The sequence below is a fragment of the Lupinus angustifolius genome, unplaced genomic scaffold (assembly GCF_001865875.1).
Source record: "Lupinus angustifolius cultivar Tanjil unplaced genomic scaffold, LupAngTanjil_v1.0 Scaffold_60_127, whole genome shotgun sequence".
NCBI classification, from domain to species: domain Eukaryota; kingdom Viridiplantae; phylum Streptophyta; class Magnoliopsida; order Fabales; family Fabaceae; genus Lupinus; species Lupinus angustifolius.
The window spans coordinates 1242-12622 of record NW_017723008.1 but is presented as its reverse complement, the minus strand read 5'-3'; the positions used below and the strand labels follow the sequence as shown (position 1 = coordinate 12622).

At 31.8% G+C, this 11381-nt stretch overlaps 2 protein-coding genes across 2 annotated transcripts; one reads left to right on the top strand and one right to left on the bottom strand.

The window, feature by feature from the left end:
* The first annotated feature begins 1520 nt into the window (after positions 1-1520).
* Positions 1521-6411, top strand: LOC109339198 (serine/threonine-protein kinase STY46-like). The gene is made up of 11 exons (XM_019576612.1): positions 1521-1927; positions 2104-2178; positions 2295-2411; positions 2808-2902; positions 3348-3468; positions 3586-3665; positions 3863-3922; positions 4121-4242; positions 4332-4417; positions 4502-4617; positions 5899-6411. Exons 1-11 carry the CDS (start codon positions 1655-1657, stop codon positions 6023-6025), a joined length of 1272 nt encoding a protein of 423 aa, XP_019432157.1. The 5' UTR covers positions 1521-1654; the 3' UTR covers positions 6026-6411.
* Positions 6412-7530: 1119 nt separating this feature from the next.
* LOC109339200 (transmembrane emp24 domain-containing protein p24delta9-like) lies at positions 7531-10080 on the bottom strand. The gene is made up of 4 exons (XM_019576613.1): positions 9734-10080; positions 9400-9609; positions 7969-8045; positions 7531-7862 (listed from the first exon to the last, which is right to left on the bottom strand). The coding sequence occupies exons 1-4, from the start codon at positions 9944-9946 to the stop codon at positions 7718-7720; spliced, it is 645 nt and encodes a 214-aa protein (XP_019432158.1). The 5' UTR covers positions 9947-10080; the 3' UTR covers positions 7531-7717.
* Between the last annotated feature and the right edge of the window lie 1301 nt (positions 10081-11381).

Here is an 11381-nt window from a genome sequence, read left to right as displayed (position 1 = left end):
TAATTTCTTTAAACATGGTTGACTTTTGCTTTATAACTAACTTAAATCCTAACGTGGAACCCATATATAATTATATGGTAATCATATCGTGGTTTGATCAAAAGATCAAAATAGACAGAATTGTTCATTAAACAGATAAGGTCTAAGGACTCTTACCTTTTGTTTTTTATGACTATTTCTTGCACGATTAACAGAAAGATAAGGATAATATCACAAAATTCATTCAACTATTACATTTGATGAGATTATTAAGAAATTGTCAAAGGTAAAAACTTAAAAGCTTATTTTCTTGACTTAGACAATTGGGAAAATAGAGTTTAAAGCATCAAAGGCATCAGAGCAGATACTTGTTCTTTTTGGAAAAATCAAAGTGGACAGAAACCACACGTGTAACGCACTTGATCCTTTTAATCATCTTTATTTTTATTTATAGAAATGTTCATTTATCAATTTCTAAAGAAAAGCTCAATGCATTTTGTAAAAAAACATTTTGGAGGGCAAGAGAGCTTATGATAAAGTATGTTAAACTCATGAGTTTACCAAAATTATGAAAAGTTGATAAACTTCACTCAAACTTATATTAGTTTACTTATTTAAAAAATACATAACATAATATATAGAGCACCCTACATATAATAAATATTTCACATTCAAACTCCACATGAAGCATAATAGTAAAAGGTAGGAGGATAAAAATTAAATCATAAATAGTAATGTAAATAAAAAATAACATTTTATAGATGGAAGAAATTGATATATTATATGATAAGTTAATGTGTTAATGAATAATAACTACAATTTGTCTACTCAAGTTAGCATCACAACAAACAAGAGTATAGGATATGATATAACTATAAGATTAATCAAAGTAGAACTATTTGGTCATGACATTCTAGGTAAAGTTGCTTGTGGGTAGGATAGTTTGAATATAACTTCAAAAGCAAAAGTCAATTAATATTGAGACTAATGAGTCGACAATGTTAATTAGTGGAAATTTTATATTGACAAAATTATTTCTTTTACTATCATTAATTATCTCTTTTACTATTATATTAATTATATCTCTTTTAAACCTTTTCATTCTGATTTGGTAGACGGAACAAAAGTTATTAGGTATGCATTAGAATATTAGAACGTCAACACATCTTATATATAAGAACAAGTTATTATCCATATATTAGACAACTATTAGTAATTAAACAATTACTTTATCCTCAAGGCATCACCTGTCAATATGTTGTGATCATTAATAGATCTCAAAGTAGATCGTGTGTCCCTTAAAAAAAAAATTATCATCATATACTAAATCAATCAAATTTCATCAAATAACATAAAAACGTTATTTTATATTTTTGTAATTTTTCTTTAAAATAAATGTCAACTTCTAATTTAGTTTGGACGAAATGAGACATAAAAAAATGTAATAGATAATCCTCATTATTTGTCATTTTATTATATAATAATATCTACACTTGGCACTCACAATTTATGTGGCTTAAGTAAATGGTAACATTATTTCATTATATTTATGTTGTTAGCATAACCGACACTTGAACCATTTCCATTTTTATCAACTCCTCTCTTCTCATTTCATTTCTCGCATTCCACTTTTCCACTATTTCACATTCCCAAAATAGAAAGCAACCGTCACAGAATGAGCTCCGGCGGCGGCGAATCATTATCTTCCGACAAGCAAAAGGAGAAAGCTAGGGTGAGCCGCACCTCCTTGATACTGTGGCACGCTCACCAAAACGACGCCGCTTCTGTCCGCAAACTCTTGCAAGAAGATCCATCTCTTGTTAATGCCACAGATTACGATAACCGCACTCCTCTCCACGTCGCCTCCCTCCACGGCTGGCTCGACGTTGCTAACTGCTTAATCCAATTCGGTGCTGACGTCAACTCTCAAGATCGTTGGAAAAACACTGTATACAATTCATTTCTCGATTTCTGTTTGATTTCGTAAAATAAGTCTTGTATCGGATGAGAATATGACCGAACCAATGCTTATAAGGCTTAAACAAGAGAGTTAGACTTATGTGGTTAAGTTAGGTTTAGTCATTCTAATAGTAATCGTTGTTAATTGTTTTTTTGTATGGACAGCCTCTTGCTGATGCTGAAGGAGCTAAAAGAAATAGCGTGATCCAGCTTTTGAAAACACACGGAGGCTCGTCTTATGTAAGTTTATGCTTTTAATTTATAACCTTGCTTCATTGGTGATTGGTGATCTGATATTTGTTGATTTGTGATTTTAATTGTTATTGGGATCTGAATTGTGAACTTTGATGAGGCAGGGTCAAAATGGGAGCCATTTCGAACCCAACACTGTTCCGCCCCCATTGCCTAACAAGTGTGATTGGGAAGTTGACCCTTCTGAGCTTGACTTCTCTAATTCAGCACGTATTGGAAAGGTGACTGCTACGTTTTCTTCATTGATTCAGTGGCATCCAATTATGTGAAAGAAAATATTTGGCACTTTGTTTTTGTTAAGTGTTTGTTGTGTTGTAGTTGTGGCCTTGTCTGCTACTATTACTTATATGACCATACATTATTCTCAATTTCTGTTTGTCATAGTGGAGGGTGAGGCTTACCTTATCAAAAGGTCATAACTTCAAATTCTGGAAACAACCTCTCCGCTTATAGGTTAAGATTGTTTATATATGCTCTCCTTAAATCCCACTATATATGCTATTTCTTTTGTGCTTTTCTTTGCTTTGCTAGGTATATTATTTTAATCATGCTTTACATTGATGAACTAAATTTTTTTGTACAAGATTCCGCCTTATAAACAATGTAGTTTTATTTAGGGATCTTTCGGTGAGATTTTAAAAGCCCATTGGCGTGGAACTCCAGTTGCTGTCAAACGCATTCTTCCCTCTCTTTCAGAAGATAGATTGGTGATGTGAGATTTTTTTCTTTCATTTCATGTGTTTCGTCAATTGTTTTGCTACTAGGGTCTGAATATGTGTGACGTAAATGTCTTACAAACACATGTGGTTGATGGATGTGTTAAAACTAATGTTGCTTTTTCCTTTCCTCTGACTTTTACATTAGCCCTTACGGCAACATTTCAACAAGTATCTCTTTTTTATGAAGGTATTTTGTCCAGGTTGAACCTACTTCCTCTTTAGGGCCTAGTCACTTATTATAAAACAATTGGGTATTTAATTATGTCTTTTTATAGTGAATGATCAAAACTTAATTGAGAGGGAAGGGGAGGGAGACATACGCACAGAGAGTTGTGATTAAGCTTGTACTTTCTCTCTGTCCCATGTTTTTCTGCTTTCTCATATGTGTCAATGACTCATCCTCTATGATTTTTTCTATTGTATAAATTTTTAATGCAGTCAGGACTTCAGGCATGAGGTCAATTTGTTAGTAAAGCTTCGACACCCCAATATAGTTCAGTTTCTAGGAGCTGTTACTGATAGGAAGCCCCTTATGTTAATTACTGAGTATCTAAGAGGGGTACGTGAATGAATGTAATTGCTTCCAACTGAACACTCTACAACTAGTTTCTAATCTGGTAAAAATTATGTCAACTTATGGTTTTAATATTAGCTTAATATTTTCTTTCATTTATAGGGTGATCTTCATCAGTACCTCAAAGAAAAAGGTTCACTTAATACTGCAGCCGCTATCAACTTTTCCATGGATATTGCCAGGTATGTTGTGTTACCCTTCCTTTTTGTAAAAAGAAATTATTAAGAACTGAAGAGAAGAACATAAAGGATGATAGCAAATTATCTGATATTAGAATGGTTAAAAACAAAATAAGAACTAGTTAGCTCCAAAAGGCTCTCCAACCTCTCTGTAAATTTGTTATACAACCTAATCATTATTTTATGAATATTTTTTGTAGAGGAATGGCCTATCTTCATAATGAACCGAATGTTATAATTCACCGAGACCTAAAGCCAAGGTATGCATATATGAAATATAAATTTGGGTTAGCTGCCACAGACAGCATATCATCATCATGTATTACTTATAAGTAATAACAATTCGAACCGAAGTTTGCTTTTATCCTAGATTTACAAGACTTTTTATCATCAATGACATGCAGCTGGAATTTAGAAGTCTTTATATTAAGTATTGAAGTTTATTTTCTAAATTTCAGGAATGTTCTTTTAGTCAATACTAGTGCCAACCATTTAAAAGTTGGTGATTTTGGATTGAGTAAGCTTATCAAGGTCCAAAGTTCTCACGATGTATACAAGATGACCGGTGAAACTGGAAGCTGTGAGTATTCTTATAAGTTCTTTTAAAACAAGATTAGTCATTTGTGCACAAAACTCAATTTAGTTTCCTTGTTCTTGAGGATATAAAAGACCGCTACATGGCTCCTGAAGTTTTCAAACACCGAAGATATGATAAGAAGGTTGATGTGTTCTCTTTTGCAATGATTCTATATGAGGTAACTGTGCTTGTTTGAATATAGAAGTTTTATGTGATATAATGAGAATCTGGTTTTAGCTCATGATATCATCATCCTGTGCAGATGCTTGAAGGTGAACCACCTTTTGCAAATTATGAACCTCTTGATGGAGCCAAGCGGGCAGCAGAAGGACACAGGCCTACTATTCGTGCCAAGGGATATACCCCTGAACTGATAGAGTAAGTCATTTATGATGCCTCTTTTATGCAATTTTCTTGTATGTTATTAGGAGAGTTGGTTTTTAATGTGAGTTCCTCTTTGACCAAGGGGTCAACAGTTTTTGTTATCTTGTAAGTAGATTTATTCTTTCTCCATGCTTATAGCCCAAAAGGCTTTCACATGGCGCACTGATGGCAGGGCATGTGTGAGATATAGATCATTGTCAGGCTTGCACATAATAGTTGAAGCTTTCAAGACAGTAGACCCTTTAGGATACTAAATTAAAATACTAAACGGAAGCTACAAGTTTAGTCAATTAAACTTATGTGATTATGTTGTTTAGTTTCACTTCTAGAGTAACTTATGAAAAGGAAAGTTGATGTCTTAAAAGACATACTACCAGAAGTCCGTCTATTTAACTGTGTCTTGTATAAGTACTCACCAAAATGCATCCAATGTAAAAGATATTCCATGTTGGAGCATGTCTAATCGCATCCTCAATATTTTAAGTCTGCCCCCCTACTTGTCTAAATATCTGATATTAGGATGATTTCATGTCTTTACCTTCTCACAAAATCATCTGGTTTGATTTAAACTCTTCAACTGTATATGCTCTGGTGTGTGTTTAAATTCTCAGTCGTACCTGGGCCATGCTGTGCCATTGTTAATCTTACTATTGTTATTGCCCCTAAATCACAAAAAACATCTCACTTCGTCTCTTATAATTTTACGCTGACCCAGCTTCTATAATCTTTTTATGTATTGGCAGTATGCTTTAATCTCTGATAGTTTGATTCATTATGACATACTGTAAATAACCTGGTTGAATGGTTAATAATGGTTGATTTACCCAACTTCCTCATACTTGAAGAACATCCGAAAGCTATACGGTTACTCTTGGTACTTTCAGAAACCCCAAGTATGAGTAGCATAAATATGATATAAACCTTGTGTCCAATTAGTTAGAGGTTCTGAAATCTGAAATGCTTTGCAAATTAAGCTATTAAAAGTTAGTTAGTAATTCCTTTTGTTTATATCAACTATTTAATATATCAGCCACCAGGAGCTGTCTCACCTAATCAAACTTTTGCCCAGGACTTAAGATTGAATTTAGGGTTCTCCTTTTAGTATGCAATTTGTAACTCAGGGTTCCACTGTAAATCTCTTTGATGTTGATGGTTTGTGCTACTTATAAATAAAGAGGTTACCACCTCACTGTTAAGCTCTTGATTCAAAAAATCAGTTTTTGCCTTTTTTTAATCTTGAGTTATATCACAAACTTTGACCTGGTATGTTCTTAGATTAACAGAGCAGTGTTGGGCTGCCGACATGAATGAAAGACCTTCCTTCATAGATATACTTAAACGGCTTGAAAAGATCAAGGAAAACTTGCCATCAGATCATCACTGGCACTTGTTCTCTTCATAAATGCGTAAGAGCGTTAACATGTCCAGAAATTCAGATGAGTTATTGGCTATTACCGTTCCGGTGGTCTGCATTCCCTACTGCTGCTGGATTTATGGATAGGCTAACTGGAAAACCTGCAAAGATAATACTTGTTTCCAATTGTTTGGCTTCTAATTAGTAGAAAAAGCTATGTTGGTGGCTTTTATTTGGTTTCTGCATTCCATTACATTTTATCTCATTAAAACTCCCATTCCATTCAAGTGGAGCATATACAAATTGTTGCTTTGAGTGTAATACATTTGAACTGTACAAAGTAATTGAGGAAGATAGGGTACATCATGTCATCCGCTGTTTGTATGATGTTTCATGTTTCGTTTAGAAAATGAATAATAGTTTGCATTCTTGGATTTTGTTTTACTAACTCCTGTGCTATATAGATGCTAGCAACTCCTTTGGTATTAGTATTACCCTTCTCAAAGGAGTTCCTTTTTTCTGGTTTCACACTAACCGTTTATTTGCTGCAAAAAATGACTTTAAATATGACTTAGTGGGTCTATAAGAGGTAAATATATGTAGCCTTATCCCTAGAAGCGGAAAGGTTGTTTTTCGTATTTGACTTCTTGATCGCTAAACAAATGACCTTACTCTTGAGTCAAGTTCACTCTGTCCACATTATCAAGTGAAAAATTATGAGGTCCCAACTCTAATCCCTCCCTCCCTCCCCTGCCTGGAATGCAAAATGGAGGGAAAAGAAGAAAAGATATGGAAGATCCCCACGTTCTCTTTTACAGCATCTTTTGGGGATGGATATCTTTTAATCCAAGACATCGTTGATGATGGACTTTGATTGATAAAAATGTGACACCTTCCGACTCAATATTGATTAGCCATTCATTGTCTCAAATGCCTAAAGTACGACGTAATCATGAAAGGTGGCATTGGAGTGTCACCCAAACCTCAACATCATGACCTATAGTACGATGTAATCATAAAGTACGATGCAATCATAAAGTACGATGTAATCATGAATGCCTGTCGGGATCACAGTTTTTGAGTAAAGTCTAAGTGTTGAAAAAAGCTTGTTGAACTGAAGTAATAGATAGACCGAGACATACTTGCTATATAGACAGCATTTATAAAAACAAGAATCAAATGTCTTAAAAAAAAATCATTTTCTCATATTTTAGTTAATCACATTCAACCAAATAATATAAAATAATTAGTTTTTTTTATAATTTTTCTTTTAAGTGACGCTCTTTAATTAGATTGAAATACCATTAGGATATAAAAAACAGGACAGGTGATCTTCATTCATATTTATGAATGATGTTTTAGAAACCAAGTTGGACATTGAACACCAACAAATGCAATTCATGGTTTGACTGGTTCAACCAATCAAATTTGTGATGTCAAAAAGATTTTTCAAAACACTGATTACACATAAATAATAAAACAACATTAGGATAAAGATAAACATCAACTTAAGAGTAGCATGAAATAAGATCAAGCAAAATCCTATCAGTGCAAGGATAAAATATGTTGTTATCATAATTCCCTCTAGGGCTCTAATGTATTGCCATAAATCTGTTTTGCATTTAACAATGAGAATATTCTGAGATCTACATACTATCTATATGTGTAATCTCTGGATAAATTATTGCCGGTATATCTTACAAAAAGTGCATAAGAAAAATGTAACAGATATCACAAAATTTAGATGAGTTTCTTTTTCTCAAAAAAGGTCTTGAGGTGCCACAGTTGCAACCCTGCAACAGATAAGCAGACAAAAAGAGAGAGAAAACTCAACCAGAACATTCTCTCATTGGTTACTCTGTTGAGCTCGTGTGTATCATCTCCACTGTAAAGAAGAAAAGTAAACAAAAACAAGAACGATACTTGTTAAAATAAACTAAGCCTGTATTTAATTAAGAATAAGAATTTACAGGGTAAGTGCACATGCTTACCTTGCACGAATATAAGACATCTCTTTGTAAATTTCATTAGCAGATTCAATCAACTTCTTTACCTCTAGCTCCATTACCTGGTATATGTGATTGTGAATGAATCAAATCAGTGCAAGAATTTTTCCTTCTATCAAACATGGTGTCAGCAAAGACTACAAATTTTGCAAACTAAATGAAGAATGAATGAGTTATGAATTGGTTTATGCCTCAAATGGGTCCATGTTTGATAAAATGGGTAAAATTTTATTGATATCAGCAGGATTATGGTAAACGCCATTCAAAAGATACATGGGATGAATAATATATAATTAACAATTGTTATTCAGCAATCACTCAGAAAAGCTAATTTTGTCAGGAGAATAATAAGTAAACAAAAGAATCGACTGCTACTTATTCGACATCACATAAGTGGAAAACAAACACATGTTTACAAGTTAAATAGTGCAAGGAATGATGGAAAATGAGTGACAGGCTAATACAATGAAATTTGCAAAGAAAATTTGTAGCCACCATTCAATATACACACAATAATTTGTAGCCACCATTAATATACACATAATACGCCTTACCATGCTAGTGGATCTTAAGGTTTAAATAAAATCATTCTATGCAATTATAGACAATTTTGATTTTAATCTCTGAATTTATTCTTTAGTTTTTGGTCTTTTAATTAGTTGATCCTTTTAGTTTTAGTCTTCGTCAATGGTGTACCAAATATCACAATTAGCTAAGTGGTCACTTTAGCATGTCAATTGCCACATGTGATTGTTAGCCATATTATCACTAGAGACTCTAACAAAAATCTTAGAATTTATAAGGATCGAAACAAAACAAAAAATCGTAGCAACTCAATCAAGATTTGATAAATTTTAGCCAAAAAATTTAAATATACCTTTAATTTTTAATGCTAAGTTTATGTATGTATATATGTGTTGCAACCACAATCTAAATTATAAGAGTTTAATATTTATGTATTGTTGTCAATATAACTTTTTTTTACACAATCATTATATTATTCATCCCGGTGTTATAAATTGCTATTGCGGCCGTTGCAGTGTGAATTAATGTGGGTAAAAAATATTTTTTTGATATCGATGCGATCTGATGCGGTTATGTTGCGGCCTGATACAGCCTATATGTAGTCCGATGCAATCGCATGCATCATTGTGATTCAGTGTCAGCAGCGTGATGTAATTGCGACGGTCACCACAACCACAATAATGTTGTTACATCACATGATGCAGTCCGCAATTTAAAATATTGATTCATCCTTTATTTGTATTGTTTTTTTTAAGAATCAATGTTGATCAACACATAGATTGAGTGAATGATTTGTTGATATTGTAATAATATTTATATTGTCAATGCATACATATTAAATCTAAGATTAAAATCACAATTTGAGACTTGTAAAAAGTGTGAGTGACTTACATCAACTTGGCCTTTCTTTGCAACAGTAGACCAATCCTTGGCTTGAACACCAGATTTCCAAACAAATTCAACAGTCAAGATTACCTTGGGATTGTGTTCTGCAGCCGAGAAACAAGCAACGTGGTCTCCAGACTCACTTGCGTAAAATGCAAACTTACCAGCTTGAACCGCATCAGCTTGGTGATAATTATTCCCGAACGCCGAAGTCACCTAATAACAACAAAAAGAACAATAAACCAAATCTACAATTACCCTTTTGCCAAAAATTATTGAACATGATCAAAAGAACGAAGATTCAATAGTGGATATCAAAAAGTTTGAATTTTTAAATTACCTTAACGGTGACTTTGTGAGAATCAGGTAAGGGGTGACCCTCATTGTGATTAACAACGGAATATGTGCCTACTGTCATAGCATTGTTGTGGATGCTTTCAGAGATGCATTTGGTGCCACCAGATTCGAGCTCGAATCTAAGGGATTCAGTTTTTGATGAAAAAAACAACACCAGAAATAAGAGAGGGAGATGAAAAAGGGGTTTTGGAACCATAGTGGGATTCGAGAGAGAGAAGAGTGTGTGTGTTTGTGTGAGTGGGTGAGTGAGAAGAATGGAGAATGAAAAGAATCAGAGAATTGAAAAAAAGGGAAAAGTGATGTCTTAATATTGAAAGAATTCAACGAGGATGTCCAATTTTGATTCTTACGTGGTTGTCTTTCATTGGAAAATACACGTCTCAGTTCAAACTCTTATCAAATAATATTCTTGTGATTACTTAAAACAAATAAATGTATTTAATATTTGTGTATGAGTTTTATATATTATTTATATTTACTTATTATTATTTTTAAAATAATTTAAATAATGCATGATATAATGATTGTTATGTATAAATTTATACATTTATAGAGTATAGATACTATATTCATTTTTTACTTATTTTCCTAAAATAGATTTTGGTCATTTGTTATTTATAAGTCATTTTAATTAAATTCAATATATTAGTACAATGTATGTTGATCTTTTAAAATATTATAAGATTAAAAAACTTTATTTCTATTTAATATTTTTCTTTAATTAGTAATTTTATTAAAAATAATAACAAAAAATATATGTGGTCAAAGCTTTTAATATGGATAAATAAAGAAAAAATAATAAATGTTTTGTGTAAAATGTCGTATAAAAACATTATGAATTTTTATAATAAGTATTAGGGGAGTAATTATGTGATTTTGCTCTCCTTGTTTTTTATCTGCAATATTATTCTATCAACTTATAACATTGTACAAAAAAACGATCGTTATATTATATTATCATTCAAATATTGAATCAAATGCTCAAATATTATCCATCAATCTGGCTTCCAAAGTTATAATACGCAAGTTTAATTTGACGTCATCTATTATGATTGTATATAGTCTGTCCTCTTATTTTTTATGCATACTTTTAATATTAAACTTTTATTACTATGTAAATATATCTATTATGTAATAGTAATATAATCTTCCATAAAATAAATTATATTACTACATTAACATAGCTTCTTTTACTCTAATTTTTTATATTTAAAATGACTAACGTCAATAGTTTTCCTTCTATTCAATAAAAGATTACAACTTTTGATAACTAATAAAACACGGAAGACTTATGTGTTGTTTTATGGCTTAATGTGTAGTACATCTATAATTAATTAATATTCTAAATATTTTTATTACATATATAATTGACATGTATATATTGTTTTAATTTTTTTAATTTGTTGTATTGTCAATTATTATTTATTGAATAATTTGATTTAATTATCACATTGTTTATTTATAATTCACAGTCTGACCTAAAGTGAGAAAAACATCAAATTGTTTAACATTCATTAAGACTCTATAAAAATATATCGGAGTAACAATAATTCAGTTTGAAAGTAAAGATACATTCTAATAGTTTATATGATACATTTTTTTGTTCAAGAATTATTATCAAAATATTATAT